Raw genomic sequence first — 21,588 nt, 5'->3', positions numbered from 1 at the left:
GGTCTTTCAAGAATCGAAATGGAACGTCAACATGGGCGTGCCTGTAACACTTTCCCTACATGACATGTAGTGTACCCAAGATCCCCAACGTGTGGAGGTCCCTCAGATTGTATGTTCTCTGCTGAGAGGGAGCCTTATGACTATCCTGAGTACAGAAAAGAGAAACAGTAGTAAGACGTCTATGTTCCTTCCACCCGAGCGGGGAGAAAGGGTGGGCGCATGTGAATCTAAGCAGATGAAACCATCAGAAATGCTTTTACGGTAAGTAATGCATATCTTCTGATGTTTGTTAATCTGCTTAGAATCACATGCTGTGCATAGACTAGCGAGCAGTACCTGGACTAGGAGGTGGGTTTTGAAAAGGAACAGTAGTGAAAAGATGTCTTAGTACTGCCTGTCCCACCTGAGAATCAGACCTAGAATGAGTGTCTAGGCAATAGTGTTTTGTAAAGGTGTGTAAAGAACTCCAGGTTGCCGCTTTGCAAATGGACTCAAGGGGAACGTTTGCAATGAATGCTATGGACGCCCCAGTGCCTCGAGTAGAATGAGCTCTAGGCTTGAAGGGCAGTTCTCTCTTAGCAAGACTGTAGCAGAGTGTGATGCATTTGACAATCCATCTACAGAGATAGTGAATTTGGAGACTGTCTCCTCTTCCTGCCACCACTGAAATGAAAAACTGATTAGTCTTTCTTAGTGGTCGAGTTCTTTCCATGTAGAACATGTCAGCTCTGCGTACATCCAGTTTGTGCAGGTTTCTCCCATGCTTGAAGGAATTTGAAAGAAGGTTGGTAGTTCTATGGACTGGTTCACATGATACTTGGAAATGAATTCAGGCGCAAACCTAGGTTGAGTGCGCAGAACCACCTTATCCTTGTGAACTGTTACAAAGGGATCTAGGACTGACAGCGCTTGTAGTTCACTTACTCTCCTAATGGAGCTAATGGCTATTAAAAAAAAGAAGTCTTATAGGTGAGGTCTTCAAGACTTGCTTTCTGCATGGGCTCGAAAGGAGCCCCCATAAGCCTAGTCAACACCACGTTTAGATCCCATCCGGGAGCCGGGTAAGAAATGGGAGGGTGAATTCTCTTCATTCCCTCCATGAAGGCTTTAATAACTGGTATCTTCCACCATGATATTTTCTGTAGTGATGTAGTGTAGGCTAAAAGCGCAGCTAAGTGCACCTTTATGGAGTTAAAGACCAGGCCTGAGTCAAGCAAATGAGTTTGGTGCAAAATGTGTGTGGGAGAGCAGTTAATGCTCTTTGAGTTGGACCATATGACAAACCGTTTCCATTTGCTGGAATGGCAATACCTAGTGTTTGTTTTTCTTGCATCCCTGAGAATGTCCATAATCTGAGGGAGTTGCAGGTGCTCAAACACCATGACCTCAGGAGCCAGGCCATCAAGTTCAATGTCTGCGGGCATGGGTGAAGCATCTCCCCTCTGTCTTGCGACATGTTGTACGGGCAAGGCAGTTTGACTGGAGGAGATAGGGACATCTCCATCAGATGAGCGAACCAGGGTTGGCGGGCCAACATGGGGGCCACCAGTATCATCGTGACTGGTTCCTGGTGCATCTTGTGAACTGACCATGTTATCCAGAGTCCGTTCCCCTTGGAACGGTTCTGGGGGTACCTAGAGGCGTAATCTTGGCATTGAGCGTTCTCCGGAGTTGCGAACAAATCGATCTCTGGGAAGCCCCATTCTGCGAAAAGGTTGGAGACAATGTCTCTGTGTAATCGCCATTCGTACTCCATGGGCAGCGGGAAGTCTCTGCCAAGTACGTCTGCCAGAAGATTGCGTTCGCCTGGAACATGTTGTGATAGCAGGAACATGCTGCGTTTGAGAGCCCACTTCCAAATGTTCTGGGACAGTTTGGACAGCCCTGGAGAGTGAGTGCCGTCTTGTTTGTTCAGATAGTATATGGCCGTGGTGCTGTCCGAGTATCAGGATCGTCTTCCCCTGCAGTTGTGTCCGAAAAGCTTTTAGTGCTTTGAACACTGCCAACAGTTCCAACAGGTTTATGTGGTTGGATGATATGTCTGACGACCAAACTCTCTGCGCTGTCTGTTGAAGCAGGTGAGCTCCTCACCTTGTAAGAGTCGCGTGTGTAGTTAAGAGTGGCTTCCACTGCGGGGGTGGTGAAGGATTTCCCCTTCAAGAGGTTGTCCGTCGACCACACCTGCAGCGAGAGAACGAGGGCTGGCAAGACAACCACTAGATCGTCCAACTGTCCTGACACCACTAGCTGTTGAGCCACTCTTTCATTGGGAAGAAAGGGCTTGAGGAATCAAGTTGATACATGACGCCACCATTCCTAGCAGTCACAGATTTGCGTACCGTCACCTCCCGACTGGCTACATACTGAGGGATTTGAAACTGAAACATGTTTTGAACGCTCTCGGAGGGGAAGACGAGGCCGTCCTTTGTTCGAATTAAAGCCACTAGGAACTGTTTGACTTGACTGGGTTCTAGGCAGGATTTGTTCTCTTTGATGGAAAATCCCAGACTAAATAAAAGATTTATCGTCTTTTGGGTATTTGACAGACATGTTTCATAAGAGTCCCCGGTTATAAGCCAGTCGTCGGCGGAAGGATAGACCAGGATAGATTGCCTGCACAGATGTGCTGCTGCCACCGCTAGTACCTTTGTAAATACCCTTGGTGCAGATGCTATGCTGAAGGGTAGTACTTTGAATTGATAATGCTTGTCTTGTATCATAAATCTGAGGTATTTTCTGTGCGCTGGCAACATTGAAATATGAAAGTATGCATCTTTCATGTCCAGTGTGCCATGTAATCCGCCGGCAAAAGCAGTGGAATTACTTCCTGCAGAGTGACCATGTGGAACTTTTGTGGCTTTACAAACTTGTTCGCTGGGCGCATATCTAAAACAGGGCGCATGATTAGATCCTTTTTGGGTACAAGGAAGTACACTGAATAAACACCTTTTACCTGTGACAGAGGTACGATTTCTATGGCTCCTTTCTCTTGTAGTATCTCGACTTCCTGAAGAAGTATGTGAAGATGGTCTGTTGTCAGTCGTCTTGCTCGTGGAGGTCTGAATGTTGGGGACCGGTTGAACTGTATACAGTACCCGTGGGCCACAGTCTTTAGCACCCACTGGTCTGTAGTTGACCCTTCCCATGCCTGAAGGAACGATGTTAGTAGGACCCCGACCGGGGAGGCATGGGAGTGGACCCGAATCTTCGGATCTTTTTGAACCTGAGGCCGGGGAGCCTCTAGTGGTAGAGTTCCGGCCCCTTCCTTTCCCAAGACGTTGACCCCCTTGGGGATACGGGGTGGTGTATCTGCTGTCTCCCTGTGGAGAGTTCCAATTGTTTCCCCGAGGTGTATTGTTGAGGAAAGCGTTGGCCACGAAAAAGCCGTTTGGACCCAGATCTTCGTCTTGTAGAGGGTCTGTGTAATTTGGTCCGGTGTTTTAAGGGTGTCATTCTTTATTTTTCGGTCTCGAAGGCCTCATCGATCGCCTTCCCAAACCGGTTGGATTCTTCCACGGGTTTGTTTATAAGTGACGCTTGCGTCTCTGGCTTGAATCCAGAGCTCCGTAGCCTCGCATGTCTTTTCAGGAGTGTGACCTGAGCCAGGAATCGACCAGCCGTTGCGGCAGAATTCAGAGTGTTCTTAAGTATGCTCTGGTTCACCTGTCTGCCCTCAGTGAGGGTGGTGAGGGGAGTACGTAGAGGTTTGGGAACCTCCTGTATGCCTTCCTGTAGTAAGGCCCACTGTGCATCGGCGTAGCTGGCCAACAAGTTTGTGATGTTGGCAATACATGTCGAAAACGCTGCTGCGACCGTGACCAGTTCCCCAAGGGCGTAGAGTTGTTTACCTTCATTAGCGGGGGGAAGGGGCGGTGGGGGAGTGCCTCGCCAGTTGACAAAGGGACCCCTGCCCTCTTTCTTGTGGTAGTCCCCACCAGAGAATCTGGGGTGGAGTGACCTCTGATCTGCAGAGGATCCGAGGGAGGACTAATGTTTCTCGATTCTTGGCTTAACACCACTTGTGAGAGCGGTGTTGATAAGGAGGGAGCCAGACGTTTCTTAATTGAATTGAGAAGAGGAATAGCATGGCTGGCCGGTGGCTTCTACTTGAGGATGTCCTCCACGAAGTAAGATTCAGGGAAAGCTTCATCTGTTGCAATTTTAAAGAGTTCAGCTGCTTTACCCAACATTACGTTGAACGTCAGTTGATCATCCACTGGAAATGGTTGTTGTCTAGTAGTGGTGGAATGGGGAGAATCCAGAGACAGGGCATCAGGATCTTGTGGATCTGGAGACTGCCATGGTTGATGGTCTCCTCTCAGCCCTCTATGTGATCATGCATGTCCTCAGGGTTGACGAATTCCTCATCCTAAGTGTCTGCAGGAACATCCTCTTCAGTTAGGTCTTAGTTATATATATCCTCTTCCAAAGCAGGGTCAAAAAGTCTTGGAGAATTTTGCTTTGGGTTCCACAGGGCTCTCATCCCGTGGCCTCCTTGGTGTGGGTTGTTCTGAACGGGAAACACACCTGTCCAGCCTTTCCATGCAGTTTTCAAATTTTTCTCTAGTCCAAACCCGAAGACCTAGAATGGTCTAGAGGTAGAAAAGGGTCCTGAACACGCTCATCCATCGAACAACGTCGAGATTTTTGTCTCAGCGGAGATAGTCCTTCGCCCTCAGAGAACTCCTCCTAAGGGACTGACAGAGGTGTGACGTCCCTGTGCCTCTCTTTCGGCTTATGGGTGGGTTCTGGTACTCCCCGTAGGCCATCCTTGGACCTCAGCCGATCCTTGGCCTTCTCTGTAGGCCTCGGAGCATCCCTGGACTGCCGTTTCTGAGAATCAGCAGAAAAAATCCTTGCTAAGCTTTCGGAGACGTCCTCCGCAGACGGGAGTCGCGTAGCTTCAGCCTGCGATTGCGATACAGTCTCATTCGGCGGAGCGGGGCCATGTCCTCGACAGAACCAGAAACCTATAGTCGCCGGACGCCTTCTTGTGATGCTTCTCGACGGAACCTGGTATATTAGGGGTAGCGCCCTTGGTCTTTGATGGCCCGGTCACTAGGCGCATCTGCGCCTGTGGTGAGGGCTGCCGACCCTGACACTCGGTGGGTGCCGCCAGAGCTACCAGTGTACCTGTTGGCGCTGAAGTCTTCTTCTACTTGGCCGAAGATTGACTTGGGGTTGTGTGTTTAGTGCTGTGCACATGTTCATCTTTGTCGCCGGGGTGTGACTTCCCCATAGCAGTGCCAAAGCCGTGCCTAGCAGGGCCGGGGACAGATGATGCGGAACGCAAGAGTTCCGTCGAAAGGTCAAAAACCTCTGGTTTGGAGGTCTGATTGTCACTCTCGTCGTCGTCACATTCGGTGGCTGCGGCAGAAAACTCAGCATTCAACATACCGTAGGCCGCCCCCCGTTTGACTTTAAGCTCCTTTAATGTCTTAGGACGGAGGAGCTTACAAGCTGCGCATGCTTCCTCTTGGTGATCGAGGGGCAAGCACCGGTTGCACCGTCTGTGCTCATCTTTCCAAGGAAATTTGCTCTTGCAAATAAGGCAAAACCTAAATGGAGTCCTCTCCATAGCTGAGGATAGGTAGAGTGACAAAGACCAAAAGGGAAAGGAATTCTCAGATAGTATTGAAATGTCCACCCCAACTCCACTCTCCCTACTGTGTAGGCCGGCAGAAGGCACGGCCACGTGGTCGGCACCGCCGACAGGATCACCGTCCGAAGTTCTGGAGGTCTTCGGTGGAGATCTGGAACAGTCGTCGAACTAAGGGACAGATAGGGTGATCTGAATTATTTTATATAATTATTCGACCAAGGGTCGAGGGGACAATAAGCAATGTTTGACAAGCTCATTATAAGGCGACCAGTATGCTGGGTGGGAAAAACAATCTGAGGGACCTCCACGCGTGAGGGATCTTGGGTACACTACACATCACGTAGGGATAGTCTTACAGGCACGCCCAGGTCGACGTCCCCTTTCGATTCTCAAAAGACGATGCAATACTCCACGGTTACCACTGGATGACCGACCATATGCACAGCATGTGATTCTAAACAGATTAACAAACATCAGAAATAAATTTATTTTATATAAACAAGGCAAGGTAGGTAAATACTATTTTAGACTAACCAGTAGACAAATATCAAAAATACTTGCTTCAGTAGTAGTCGCTCACAATTGTTACAGAAAATGACAGTTCCACCGTTTAACAGTGGTGCACACCCGCATTTGTTACAGTGAAATGACAGTTTCATTCATTTACAAAGTCACTCAATGTATGTAGGAAAAACAGAGTTATTTAGTACTAGCAGCAGTGATCTACTTCTCAGCAACATGTTTCAAGGCTTCTAATGCGTTAGTAGTCCAATCCTCAACTATTCAAGAGTTCAAAGTCAGCGTAGGATGGGAGCACATGTCTTATGCAGCAGCAGAAAAGGCAAAGTTCTATTTACTCTAATAAAATGCCTTACTAAGATAAAAATTAATAAGGACTCTGCAAAAAATCCCATAAAAGGCCAAAAGCTGTTCAGCTCGGGCAAGCGGTATGGGTGGACACCCAAACACCTGTTCTCACACTTCAGTCACACTGGAACGACTATTCGGCTTGAGGTACGTTCAACCTGGAGTCTCACAGTACCTTAGGGTGGATAAAGAAAATGCAGCAGGATTCTTTCCTGTGCAGCTGCAACTGATCTCCTGATTCCTCAGTCTGGTGACGAAAGGAAGGACTTTGAATGGGATGTGTCAGCAGCAGTCCCGAAAAAGAACCATCAGCAAGGACTTCTTCAGTCTCCCAAGTCAATCTGCAGTCGTGGCACCCTTTTATCAGCTCCAACAGTGAACGGTTACCGCCCGGTCAATCTGCCTGGATTCTGCAGTCCTGTATTCTGGTAAGGGGACTTGCATGAGTGGGATCATGCCACTGATGGTCCAACTGGAGCTCACCAAAATTCTGGGAGGATTCTTTCATGCAAAGAAGTTGTACTGCGAATTGGTTGGGGGTCCCCTGTTACTCGCAGTGTTGGGGAGAATTCTCAGAAATGTACCAATTCCATTCTACCTTTTGCTGGACTTCAGGACTTCATTTCTATCCTGGAGAGAGCAAGACCTTTTTGCCCACTACCACATTTATTTTTCTTTGATCTGAACACTTTGTTGATTTGAGTCTGAAATTCCATAGGCATCATAATTTTACATTGTGACACATCACCTTCAGTGCAGTGGCACAGGGAAGTCTTTCAGATTTCCCAAAGGTTTAAATATCTTCTCTTGGTTCAACTACGGTTTCCAAGAGCAGTAAAGTGAAATTGACTGTACTTACCTTTTGTAGACCCAGCACACACTATCTTGCATGGAGTGCTAGAGGGGTTACTTAGTATCCCCTTTGTCTACTTTCTCATGTAACATTTTGATGTTACCCCTTTTACAATTAATGGCTGGTGGCAGTGGTTTATTTTTCCCTACTGGTTTGTGTTTTTACCACAGGCTGCAATTGCAGCAAAACACTCATGGGTGCCCATTTGGTCAAAATGGCCCGGTCTTCGCCATTTCTTGTTGGAAAGGTCCTTCTTGAGATTTACTCTGCGCGCCAAACCAGGTTTGGTCTCTTTTCTTCGTTTGGTATTTGGCGGGGTTCACTGCTGAAGCCTGCCTCTGGCTGCAGCGTGTCTTGCAGGGCAGGAAGCGAGGGAGGTTCCCAAAACTCCCTGTGCTTAGTCTCCTTAGTTACAGGAATCCACCCAAAAGTGATTGGCTGGCTGTCCTTGTAGGACAGCCACCCTACTGTATGAATGACAGCTAGGCTACGAGTGAATGGGAGAAACCTGCATGAAAGGCAAGATCTTTTAGACAGAAGGTAGAGTGGACCACTGGAAGAAGGAATCCAAAGAACAACTTGAAAGACGCTTGCTGCAACTCCTGGACCGTTGGTTTGCCCAGTGAAGCCCTGCTGCAGTGCTGAAGCTCCGAATTTGCATCGACTAGTGGAGCCCTGCAAAGGAAGACTTCTCCCCTTGGGTTGGTGGGACCAATCAACCCCAAGACTAACTCATCTGAAAATCCTCTCGAAGCTGGCTGTACTTCCATTGCTGATGCAGAAACTGAGTGTCAGGGAGAGGAACACCAGAATAAAGTGCATCGTTTTTAAGTCGGACCCGAGCTCCAGGAAGATTCTCCGGACTCCCTCGAAGCAGGACTAACCAAGCCTGAGCCACATCAACAAAGTGCTGCTGGACACCAGAAGCAAAGTAACACCACAAGGTAACTGCGGTGGTGCTATTCGCGAGAACCTGAAACCGCGAAGTGCTGCTGATATGAAGTGTGCCCGTTGCTGCCGCCGACCTTCGAATCGTAGTGCAGCAGTCCCCAGACGTCCTGCCTCTTGTCTCCACGACTGAGGCCCAGTAACAACAGGATCTGCCAGACTACAACAGGAACTGAAGCCAGCTTGAACCAATTTATTCAGACCTAAGGTACTGTTCACTAAGGGGTACTTACCTCTTGTTGTATAGCATTGCTAGCTCTCAGTTGAGACTTGTCTTTGTTACCTTTTGCAGAGTTGCTTGCAGCTTTGCCCATCACAAGCCTCCCAGCTGGTGGCCCAACAATGATTTCTTTTTCCAATAAAAACTCTAACATTGTGCAAGACTTTTTACTGACCTTCAAAAAGAACTCCAGCTCCCCTAGACTTTGCCCAACTGACAATGGCTGTCCTGGCGCCCTGAAGACTCCAACCTCTGAATTTGTGTTTTGATCTATTCTTCCAAAAAGTCACACATTCATTACTTGAGTAGCTGGGAAAGGGTTCATCTACATTGCATTGGGGGGTTTATAAGTGCTTACCTTTTTTATGTTTAATCATTTTTATTAGTTTGAAATAACACAAGATGATATACATACAGTGGTTTAACAATTGATTAACAATAGTTTGAAGACTATAACAAACCTAATCAAGTGATTAAGATCATATGTTATTGAAGTCAGGATCCAAATATCTTTTGAAAAAATGTGTATAATGAGTGGGAGGAAAACAGTGGAGGACAAAGACACAAGGACAAGACGGGAGACAAGAGGAAAGCTAAGGGGTAATGATAAACAACAAATAAGATAACTTTTAGTCATGAGAATGAAGGTGATGAACTTCTGTAAAACATTAAAAGAGGCGTAGCATTTTTCTATCAGATGTATAGAGCAAATTGAATTCTACCAGATATACGATAGGTTAGTTGTATTTTTCCAATTATGAGAAATATTCTGAATGCAATACTTAAATTAAACAAAGAAGGGGAATCAATGCAACACATCTGGATTAACAATAGATCCAATCATTAGATTAGCAAGTGTTAGGGGTTCTGATATGTGAAAGATTGTAATTGAGACCAAATCAAAGGCTAGAAAGCATGCAGGTTTACATTTGAAAATTAAATGAATAGTTTGCATTAGGGTCAGCACAAGACCAACAATTATTAGGTACATTACCTACAGCTTTGGCAATACGGAGTGGGGTAAGAAAGGCTCGATGAAAATACAGGTTTGGGCAACATTGGCGGCAATAGAAATTGAATGACAATTTCCATATCTCAGTCCAATGAAGTTTAACAACCATTGTTTTCTCCCTTAACCTTTTCCCTTTGACACCAAACTCAGTGTTGCCCTAAATGTACCAGTGCAATATCAATGTCCACAGTGTTCCATTTATTTAAGTCACCTCAGAGTGTAGGAAGTGTCTAGGTGCCATCCCAAATGGGTATCTACAATTTTATTGAAATTGAGAGTGTATTTTGGAAGTATATTTAAGTGTTATATATTGGCTCCCTTCTAAAGAAGGCTTTTCAAACTGACTCATAATTATTAAATATTGTTTAATCTAGAAAGCTCGAGTATAAGTGTTTTTTTGTTACTTGTCACTGTGAAACTATGTTGCTACCGTACAGCTCACATTGACCCCTTTGGAGATAAGCCTGGCTGCTCAGTCACTCTACCAACTTGTGTAGTACATGCTTCTACCAAAAGGTTGGGTTATCTATTGCTAAGAGGACAGGCTGGTGCAGTCTCCAACAGAGTAATGCATACAATCTTGCCTAACACGCGGTTTGCAGCCCTGGAAGGTCACAGTAACTCAGAAGATGGCTCAATGTGTCTCAGGGCTGGTTGGTCCCACCAGCCAAAGGGAAGGAGTCTCCCTCTTCGGAGCTATTCTGTTGATAAGAAAACCGGGTCAGGACAGCAGTGGTCGCTTCACTGTTACTGGAACGGTCTGCAGGGGTTCGGATCTTCTGTTCTAGGGGTCGACTTGCCTTCTGCCTCATGAACCTCACCTTTTATTCAGATTTCCCTTTCACTCCTCTACAAACTCTCCCTGCAGTTTACAGAAAGTGGCAGGTGGCTGTCCATTCAGGACATCCAGGCCCCAGTGGGAACTGGTTCCATTCAGGCACATCAGCAGACAAACGACAGGGGAGATTCGGGCTCCTCCCATGCTTCCTGTCCGCACAGACATACTGGAGCCTAGGCGGGTTCACAAAGGGTTTCCATCAAAGGCAAAACACATTCAGACCTATCGCTCCCAGAATGGTAGAAGGGCTAACAATGGACAACCATACTAGAAATTATGAAAGAAGCCGCCATGTTCGAACATAGCTGACCCTTTTGTGCACAACCGTGGCTGGGGATGGGGCATGCAGTAGAAAATTGCACAAAAGTTGGTAGAACATGTCCACTGCCACCAGCCTTAACTATAGAGTTGTCTATGTGACAAAAAGGAACAGGAGCAGAGCGAAAGGGGATACTAGGTATAAACTTAGAACTTCACATAGGGTGGGGTGTGCTAATCTCTCATAAATTAAAGTTTTTAGGAAGGATATAAAGTACCCCTCTTTCTATAAGAACAGTAGTTCTTACGGAAAATGAAATAATATTAAAAAGGAGAACCCAAAGGGTCCCAAGCAACACTAGATTGAGGGTGCTGTGTGCAGCAAAAGTGTAACACAAATGCCTTTAAGATGTGGAGGAAAGCACGACTCCATGAAAATAGTTAATACAAAGAACAGAGTTCCCATAGTTAGAGCATGTAAGAATGAATGAGGGGGGAACTGCTCTCCTCATTCAGGAGATGAAAAAGGTCCAGAAGTCCAGCAAAAAGTGCTGGGTGTCTCACTATGAGAGGGGATAAAGCAGAAAACGGATAAATCTCCCTAACTGCTGGTGGGGGTGAGGTTGGGGGTTGGCTGATGGGATTAGCCTAGCGTTTTATGTAGGCTTCCCTCATCCCTCTCTCTTACTGCCACTTCAATACAGTAATATGGGGACAGCATAGAGCATGGGTGTACAACATACGGCCCGCGGGCCAAGTGCGGCCCGTGATGCTGCTGGATGCGGCCCGGCAGGGTTGAAGACTTTCCTAATGGAAGGCGGCCCGCAAGCAGCAAAGGTCGCCATCCATTAAGAAAGTCTTTGTTTTCCTTGCCGGGCCGTGAGTCACGCAGTGTGTGTGTGTGTGTATGCTGCCAGGGAAGCTGGGGCTCAGTGACCTAATCTGCCCTGGCAGGGGTGCAGAGTAGGGGGCGGTGCGGGGCCCTCCTCTCCCCCCCCCCGCCCCTGGCGAATGAAGTCTGGGCTGAGCAATCCCCACCCCCCCACGGGCCGCACAGAAGAGGGGCAGTATGGATGGCCCTTTGTTCCATCCATACTGTCTCTCTCTGGCGGCCCGGGTAAAAGCCGGAGAAAAAAAGATGTTTAAAAATGGAGGGACGGATGCAAAGCAAGAGGCTCTTGCTTTGCATCTGTCCCTCCATTTCTAAAAATCGTTTTGGGTTGGGTATACTTCTACATCTGTGCACCGGGGTGCACAGATGTAGAGGTACACCCAACCCAAAATGATTTGGGCAGTGCCAGAAGCCTCGCCAGCGTTCCAGGACGTCTGGGTAAGTACATGGTGGGGGGGGCTGTATGTTTGTGTGTGTTTCGGCTCCGTCCTGTGTTTTTTGTATTTGTATGTATGTTGAGATGCGGAGGTGGGGGTGTGTGTGTATGGGTGTGTTTGTATTTGTATGTCTGCAGTGTATGTTGAGATGCGGGGGTGGGGTGTGTGTCGGGTCTGCTTGAATGTGTTTGTGTGCAAGTGCAGTGTATGTTGAGATGCGGGTGTGGGGTGTGTGTCGGGTCTGCCTGAATGTGTTTGTGTGCAAGTTCAGTGTATGTTGAGATGCGGAGAGGGGGTGTGTGTCGGGTCTGCCTGAATGTGTTTGTGTGCAAGTGCAGTGTATGTTGAGATGCGGAGAGGGGGTGTGTGTCGGGTCTGCCTGAATGTGTTTGTGTGCAAGTGCAGTGTGTGTTGAGATGCGGACGGGGGGTGTGTGTCGGGTCTGCCTGAATGTTTGTTGTTGTGTGAAAGTGCATGTTGAGATGCGGGTGTGGGGTGTGTGTCGGGTCTGCCTGGATGTGTTTGTGGGCAAGTGCAGTGTATGTTGAGATGCTGGGAGGGTGGGGGGTTGGGAGGGTGAGGTCGGGTCTGCCTGAATTTTTGTTGTTTTTGTGTGCACATTCAGTGTGTGTTGAGATGTGGGGGGTCCGAGTCTGTATGCGTGCATGCTTGCGAGTTTGTGTGCTGAGTTGGGGGGGCTCGAGTTTGTATGGGTGCATGGTGTATGCTTGTGGGTTTGTGTGCTGAGTTGGGGGGTGTGGGTTCGGGTCTGTATGGGTGCATAGTGTTTGCTTGAGGGGTGGGTGTCTTGGGGCATAGTGTTTGCATGAGGGGTGGGGGCCATGGGGCATAGTGTTTGCATGAGGGGTGGGAGCCATGGGGCATAGTGTTTGCTTGAGGGGTGGGTGTCTTGGGGCATAGTGTTTGCATGAGGGGTGGGGGCCATGGGGCATAGTGTTTGCATGAGGGGTGGGTGTCTTGGGGCATAGTGTTTGCATGAGGGGTGGGGGCCATGGGGCATAGTGTTTGCATGAGGGGTGGGAGCCATGGGGCATAGTGTTTGCTTGAGGGGTGGGGGCTATGGGGCATAGTGTTTAATAAAAATAGGGGGTCGAAAAAGCCTCCTGCCACACCACGCCCCACCGCCCTACCCACATTTACTTTTTGGCCCACTATAGCCATCATGTAAGGTACTTTCGGCCCTCTGTCAAAATCAGTTGTGCACCCCTGGCATAGAGGGTATAAAAAGGCAATAAGGAGAAATAAGGGGCATACTTATACAACTATTAATGGCTAATTACCAAAAATGGGGTGAATTTCACCTTGGGATCCTAATGACTGACAATTAGCTTACTGCTAGTTGCCTACCAGATTTCACTCCGGCACCTCAGTAAAATTCATATCTGTTGCTGATTTAGTCCCAGTTACCGTTCTGAAGGCTCCCTAACAAACAACCTGACGCTCAAAGATGAGAGAGAAAATACTACAAAGAAAGACTGTGTTAATTAATATTCAAAAGTCTGAAAAACATACCTTGCTCTGGTGAGAGCTACATTGAGACGTCTGGGATCGTTTAAAAATCCAATTCCTTGATGCTCATTTGCTCTTACACAGGAAAGAATGATGAAGTCCTTCTCCCGCCCTTGAAAAGCATCCACACTTGCAATTTCCACTTCCTAGAAGAACAAAACAAACCCATGTTATCAAAGTTCACAAGTTTGCAAATCTAATAATGAAAACCAATGATTTGTTATCTCTCAACATAAATACCTGTGTTCTTAAGAGGCTCTAAATGGAATTTAATTTCCATAGAGTGCCATGCTTTGGCAGTTAAATTAAACAAAGCTTCATAAGCACACCGGCTATGACTGAATGTAGAAAAACATTCAGAAATAATGGCAGTTCATATTTGACATAACCTTGCTGCAATACCTGAGAACGTATGAGATTTTGTACATCAGTACCAGTTACAATCAGATAAAAATTATGTGCCCGGCAGTTGAACCATGAAACTGCACAGTTGCGAACATTACTGAACCAAGATACCTGTGGAGCAGAAAAATGAATGTGTGGACCTTCGCATAGAGGATACAAACTCCAGTTATATATTTCGCTACTGAACAGCGCAAGCTTAAAAAAATATTTTGACGTCTCATCCTGGCACATAGGCATTTCAAATTAATAAATCTTCAGAGGAAATCTTATACATTAGCACAGCTCAAAACCAGTGCAAGCAATTTAATGTGGGCTTTACCGGGCTCCCTGTCCCCTTTGGGAGCATACTGTTGGCCATAGCGTGGCTCACCTCTGCATTTCCTCAAGTCTACTTTGCAGTACTACTGCTTTGGCTTTCAGCCTCCTGCCACTGTTTCCGCAGCCTATAAGCCTCTGCCACATCTTCCTGGCTGATGGGCCACCTCTTGAAATTCACAACTTGCACCATCCACTTGGAGCCCTGCCCTCAACCAGCACAACATTTCCATTACAGATGCAACAGGTGCCAATGGCGATAATGCCCTTCTCTGTGTGCTGTACTAACCTGGTAACGGTCCTGCCGGCCCTGGTAATGGGCACCTCATATCAGGCCCTTACCTTTGGACAGTTGCACATTATCAGATGTTAAGGCATTTTTTATACCACCCTCTGCTGAAGATGCTACAACTAACCGTAGGGGGAGGAAAACACCCCTGACAACAAAGGGAAGACAATTATACGGGTTGATACTTGGCTCCAAAAAATGCAAGGGTATTGGAATAGAATTGAAGCCCAATTCTGGAAAAAAATACTCAATCTTCTCAATTCAACACCAAATGCTCTCCTGCAATTTGAGTTAGGCACCCTATCAATCCACATGCAAGCATCCTGGAAGAGATGCTGTCTTTTTCGAAAATATCTTTTGGGCTTGGCTGCTAATAATTTGCTGATAATATTGGCAGACTATTACACTCTCAACATCCATTTCCGACAAACTGGGGAACTATTGTTTTCCCCGATTTGACTGAAGCAAACATTTCTCTGGATCTTCTGCTTAACAATCCAACTAGAGCTAAGCTCAAATTGCATCAACTTGATTGGCACCTGACCCAACAGAAATGTTTAGCATTAAAAGATTTTGACAGAGCATCCTTTGGCCACAAAAACATTTCGGCTTGCAGCTGACTACATATTGAAGTGTCCGTTAGTCACATTAAGAAACCAAATCTTAAGATTCCGTACGAATTTATGGCCAACGAATCAAATCTTACTAAGAAGAGGCTTAATCAAAGCCGATGTATCACATTGTCGATTTTGCAAACTTAGTGGAATGGAAGAGACACTAAAACACATACTGATTGTGTGTGTTGCTCTGGAGAAGCAAAGGGAAACTATCCTCCATAAGCTAACTCCATCAAACTATATAACCCGTTCTCTGTTGATGAATTATGGTTTGAATTATTTGCCACACACAAAATTTTGCTAATAGCCACCATGCAATTCTTAACTGCAGTACTGCACAGTTTGACTAATTAGTTTTGCATAGTGCTTCTCATTCTTCGCTATTAGATGCCTATACTTGCACAAGTTTTATTCTTAATTTGTGTGTGGTTTTACGAACTATATGAGTTAGTTAAGTATTCTGTTGAATGATTTTTTTCTTCTCTTTCTTTCCTTATCTGGTATTATTTTTGATCTACTAATTTGATGGTTTGCACTTATGTTTCCCTTTCCAAAATTATAATGGTGTTTCTTTTAATGTGATGTGAATTGTACTATGAAAATCTTATTTTATACTTCTGTTTTAATTATCTATTTATGTAAAAACAATTGTTTTGAAAGGTTCATTTTACCAACCAAAATAAAAAAAAAAAAAAAAAAAAAAAAAAAAAGGAAGCCAAGCCTCTTAAGCGGGTAGGCAGTGCGACAAGGCTCAACTCTCAGGTAGGGGTAAGTAGGTCAGAGAGTTACAATTAGTCCACACAAATCCAGAAAATACACTACAATAATATACGGAAAAAGAATGATTTTAATAAAGTCACACACAACATTATCAGTTCAATTAAGTACTTTAAACATGAATACACAGTATTAAAAATATTCCAAGTATGTGTATAAAAGCAGTAATGCCTATACAAGGCCCACCAACCCGAATGTCTATACGTGGGTCCTGTGCAGAGAGCCAGGTGTTAAGATGGAATTCTAGAATCTGGCCTGGTCAAGAGATTTTAGCTGGCCATCTGAGTTATAGTGAACAGGTAAACCCAGAGGTTAGCCAAACCCAATCCAGGGAAGCGTGGAGAGTGGTCAAGATTATTCTCAGGAGAGAATAAGTGGGATTAAGGGTCTACAATGAGTCCACATAGTGAAGCACACAAATCAATTCAGACATGCAGGTACAAAAATACTCTATTTTAGTCCCAAAACACACACTAGAAAATGCAATAAGCAGGTAGTAATATCCCACAATATTAACAAAAATACAATGAGTCACCTTTAGGTTATTAGGAACGCATACGATAACTTGGACAACAAAAAGAAGTTAAGTGGTGATGCAGTAGTATGAAACCAATTCACGAGTTATGCCCCGACTTATTATGTAGAGGGCATTATGCCCGTTAGGCAGGATTTGGAGCAGTACCCTCTGGGTGCACTACAACAACCTTGTCCTCCTGGCAATAGGACTCAACCTTTGGTAGAAGTCTGAATTACATGGGTTGTTAGTGTGGCTGAACAGTCAGACTTATCTCAAGAAGGGTCAATGTGTCCCATATGGGGAGTTACAGATTCACTGTGACAATGATCCAAATAAACAATTACACTCAAGGTTTCTTGATTAAACAATTAATTTAACAGTCAGTTTGAATAAGCCTTTGTCAGCATGGGCAATATAACCAACACAAATACACTGCAAAATACACACTTAATTTCTCTAAATCAGCAAATATCCATATGGGATGGCACACAGACACTTCCTACACCCTCATGTGACTTAAATAGCTAGGAAACTGGACATTAATGTATCACTGTTGCATTTAGATACTTAGGAGTATCTAAAAGAAGAACAAGTTACTTACCAACTGTAACTTTCTTTCGACTGGATGTTCCTCCCACGTATTCCTCATCTTATGATAATTCGTTATCTCCAGCTTCGCAAAACATTTTTCTCAGCAGAGGTCGCTGTGCTCGAGGTCGTGGCGTCAATTGTCCCTCGACGGTCTCCGTACCGTGTCGACGTCACTGATGGTATAAGTAGCTCGAGCCGCGCCCGTTGCTCCAGTTCCGTTTTTCCGATCGCTTTGCTATCGTGAACGGCGCTCCGAGATTTTCTTCGTGAAAATGTCATCTTCAACTCCTTCGACACCCAAGACTGGGTTCAAGAAGTGTATCGATTGTGGATCGAAAATGTCGATCACTGATCCTCACCGAGTTTGTCTCTGGTGTCTCGGTTGTAGTCACTGAACCGACGACTGTGGTTCCCGTCAGTCCATGACCGAGAAGGCCCTTCGTGAGAGGAGAGGTAAACTGTCGGTGGGGAGGGAAGCCTCTAAGAAGGCTGTGTCCAAAAAGCATAAAGCGACCGATTCCAAAGAATCGGATCGACAGACACTCCAAGAGATCTCGATCTAGGAGTAGATCGAGACACTCTTCTTCCTCGTCAAAAAAACTGAAGAGGAGATATAGATCTCCCTCATCGTCATCTGAGTCGACCGAAGAAATTCGATGTCCGGCAAAATCGGATTCCCCCAGAAAATGGGAGGAATTCCGTAAAAAGATGGAGGTTTTCGAGAATGCGGCCCGACCCCCTCGAAAGAACCTCGGAAGAGCCATTCCTCTAATGTCGTTCCATTGGACGACAAAGAGAAGTCGAGAACTACCTTGGTAAAAGCCAGTAGTATCGAAGATACTCGAGTCGATGCCAAGAAGGCTCCTCGTGAATCGAAGACTCTCGAGCACATCTCCGGTGCCTCATAAAAAGCTCAAGTCATCGAAGGCTTCGACGACATCGGCATCGACTGCTTCAGCATAGAAGCCGAGAGCGTCTTCATCACCTGTATCGAAGTCTTCGAAGTTCCCGTCGACAACCTCGAAGGATTTTTCTATTCCCTCGAAGGACCCTCTGCCGAGAATTTTTTTTTCCGAAGCAGCGAAGCTGGAGATAACAAATTATCATAAGATGAGGAATACGTGGGAGGACAATCCATTCGAAAATAGTTGAGAATAAAACAAGAGATCACACAATTCTTCTACAGTAGGTAGGTACTTTTCGAAACCCTCAATGTAAAGCAAGTTAACCATTTCCTGGAGGGAAGGCAAAGCACACAAAAAGAGGGAAGATGTCATTCAGGGAGCCAGGCCACCCAATGTCAATTGGGCAAAAGTATAGGTGAGCTGAAGCACTTCTTTTAGGTGAATAAAAGTCTTGCAGAATGTTGTAGAAGTCTTGTAGAAAAGGAGAATCAAAGTAGGGCCACAAGCGGATTAGTCTTGGGAGGTAAAGAAGCTGTGAGCAACTCTACAAAAGCAACCTAGACAAGTCTGAACAGAGAACAAGTGAAGTTACCAGACAAGAGGTAAGTTCTCTTAGACTGTACAGTACCTTTGGTTAAAAGATGGTTCCAGCTGGCCTCTGTTCCTGTGTGGCACTGCAAATCCTGTTCATGTGCCACAGTTGTGGGGGCAAAGTGAGGACGTCTGGGGACTCCTGCAACACATAGGGGCGGTCGGCAACAGAAAAGGACCAACTTCTATTCAGTGGCACTCTGCGGTTTCAGCTCCTCGACTCTCAGCAAATAGCACTACTGAGGTCTCACGGCTACCACTCTGGACTTTCCTCGCATCTGGGGTCCAGCACTGTAGAGGTAGCTGAAGTCCTGCTTACTGGGTGTCCAGGGGATCTTACAGAAGCTCGGGTCTGTCTAAAAAGTGATGCACTCCAATCTGGTGTTCCTCTCCCTGGCACTTTAGTTCCTGCAGCAGCAAGGAAGTACAGCCAGTTACAAGAGGATGTCCCGACGAAATCACTTTGGGGTTGATTGATCCCACCAACTCAAGGGGAGAAGTCGTCCTTGCAGGGCTTCTAATCGAAACGAATTAGGAGTTTCAGCACAGCAGCAGGGCTTCACCGGGCAAACCAACAGCCCAGGAGTTGCAGCAGGTGTCTCTTCCAAGTTCCTCTATGGATTCCTTCATCCAGTGGTCTACTCCGCCTTCCAAGCCAAAAAGTCTCGCCTTTTATGCAAGTTTCTCCGATTCATTCCAGCTTAGCGGTAACGCAATCCCGCCAAAGACAAAGTGAACAAAGGGACCAACCCTGATTTGGCGCGGGGAGTAAATCTCAAGAAGGACCTTTCCAGCAAGAAATGGTGAAAAAAGAAGACCGGGCCATTTTGATAAAATGGGCACCCATGGTTGCTTCACCAAGGATGCAATTGGAGCCCGCGGTAAAAACACACAATGGTAGTAAAAAGTAAACCACTGCCACCAACCATGAATTGTAGAACGGGTAACATACAAATGTTTCATGAGAAACTAGACAATGGGGATACCAAGTAACCCCTCCAGCACCCTACTGTAAGATTAGTGTGTTCGGGGTCTAGAAAGTTACAATTGTAAGCAAAGTCAATTTCACTTTCCTGCTCTTGGAAACAGTAGTTTATCAAGAGAAGGCATTTAAACCTTTGAGAAATCTGAAAGACTTCCCTGTGTCACTGTACTGAAGGTGCTGTGCGACAATGTAAAAGGATAATGCCTATGGAGTTTGTCAGACTCCACAACCAAAGGAAAGAGTCCAAATCACAGAAAAATACATGAGTGGGGGAAAAGGTCTCACTCTCTCCAGGTTAAAAATTAAAAAGTCTTAGATTCCAGCAAAAGTGCTGGGGGCTGGAGGTGGGGAGGGGGTCTCCAAGGTAGAGATGAATTAGCACATTTCTGAGAATTCTCCCTAACCGTGCCCAAGTCACAAAGCTTCTTAGGAGAGCGAACTGGTGTGGGAAGAGTTCTCATTGTGGTGAAATGTTCCCGAAGATATTTCAACAAGGCTACAGATATGTGATGTCTCCTTTCCTCCATACTTCATGGGGCGTCCCTCGCAAGGAACAAACATTTTTCACTTAAAAAAGCATTTCCCCTCTAAATTTAAAGGCCCGGAGGCGTGGTCCCGGGAGCATGCGCTCCGCTGACTACGCCTTCAGGTGCCTCTCCCATCCGTCTTTTCTGCCTTGACAGGTGTGGACCCTCACTGCACTAATGGTTGAGGCCGTCTCCCTCATAATTCCATGGAATTACGAATAATTCCATGTAATAATCAATTTTTATTCTAAGGAGAACAGGGGGCAGTGAATGCGTTGTAATTACCTACCCCTCGGTCTCCAATTTTCCCAGATGACTAGGCACCTTGAAGGAGAGGTGGAGGACGCAGCTTTTCCTACCGTTGATGCTAGTGAGGTGCCCAGGAGCAAGCAACCTTAGAGTTGGTTCCAGGAGCAGAGTGCAACTCTTTGCACAGAAGAAACACAGGTAACCCTGATGCAGACCTCTTAAGGACACTTCACCAGATGGGGGGCGGGGGGGGGGGGGGGGAAGAGTTCCAGCAACAGCTACCACACATGGTTAACAGCCGTCTTTCCAGTCGTGGTTGAAGACCACCTAGCAGAGCAGGATCCCTTGAAGCTGGGATGCTGAAATTCGGCAGGAAGGCCACTTATGTTACAAGCTAGCAACCACTGGAGTTCCAGCGGCGAATGCGGAACTCTGATGATTCTACCGGGGTAGCCCAGTGAAGAGCTGGTTGGTCCACCGGGTGATCCAGGGACACAAACAGCTCGGGATGGCTGGATCCTCGGGAATAAACTAAGATCGATTGGTCCCAACAGTTCAAGGGTTGAAGCACCGCTCAGGACCTTTGCAGATCAGGTAGTGCCGCAGGGCTTCCCCATGCCAATCATAGGAAACGATGCTGGGATTCTCCAGGAGTCAACCCACAGACCTGTCGGCTACTAGTCTACACAGGGCTCCAAAGATGTGAAGAAACGGCTGCAGGAGTCTTATCGGAAATCCTGGGTAGAAGCAAGTCTAAGCCCATCAATGGTAAGGGTCTGCACCATTCTAACAACCAGCAGTGGTCCAATCGGGGACTACTGTGGGATTCACACTTGTCCCTTCCTCAGACTATCTGGCACCAAGGATGTGGAGTGGGACCCAGACAGTCCTACACCTTCCTAGGCCAAGCACACACAACAGGAAGCACTTGCCCGAGAAAGCAGCAACTTTACCGGGCATGTGCATGACCTTAAATGGGATTTCCTGGCCAGAAAAGGCCAAACAATAATATGCCCAAAGAACAAGGGAAAATCTTTTTTCTTTGGTCATATTCTAGGGAATTTTAGGGCGCTAGACACATTTAGTAGCCAGACGCAGTAAACGCGAATGTGCGCACTAAAAATTATGAAAACATGGGAAAAAGGTAATTGGTTACACCAGGTTCTGTTTAGGCACATATAAAAAAGTAATGAAAAAAGACTAGGTGATACAAAAGTATCTCCACTGCAAGATGCTGTGTGCACTGTTAAAAAGTTACCAAAAACACAAAAGAGAAACCGTTTTGCAGTACTGATAGTCTGAAGGACTGATCAGTTTTCCAATAACAAAATGAGAAAAAGGCCAGGGGAGTGAAGCTGAAGGC

General features: G+C 46.3%; 1 protein-coding gene across 3 annotated transcripts in view; it reads right to left on the bottom strand.

Moving 5' to 3' along the window:
* Positions 1–21,588, bottom strand: part of UPF1 (UPF1 RNA helicase and ATPase) — a 1,138,135-nt gene that overhangs the window by 361,963 nt on the left and 754,584 nt on the right. For all 3 annotated transcript variants that reach the window (XM_069649320.1, XM_069649322.1, XM_069649321.1), the window contains exon 18: positions 13,461–13,603. In XM_069649320.1, coding sequence (XP_069505421.1) covers positions 13,461–13,603 — 143 coding nt within the window. The remainder of the gene's footprint in view (positions 1–13,460; positions 13,604–21,588) is intronic.

The sequence above is a fragment of the Ambystoma mexicanum genome, chromosome 1p (assembly GCF_040938575.1).
Source record: "Ambystoma mexicanum isolate Mex_15411 chromosome 1p, UKY_AmexF1_1, whole genome shotgun sequence".
Classification (NCBI taxonomy): Eukaryota; Metazoa; Chordata; class Amphibia; order Caudata; family Ambystomatidae; genus Ambystoma; species Ambystoma mexicanum.
The sequence above is the reverse complement of the archived record's forward strand: the minus strand, read 5'-3'. Positions and strand labels throughout refer to the sequence as shown.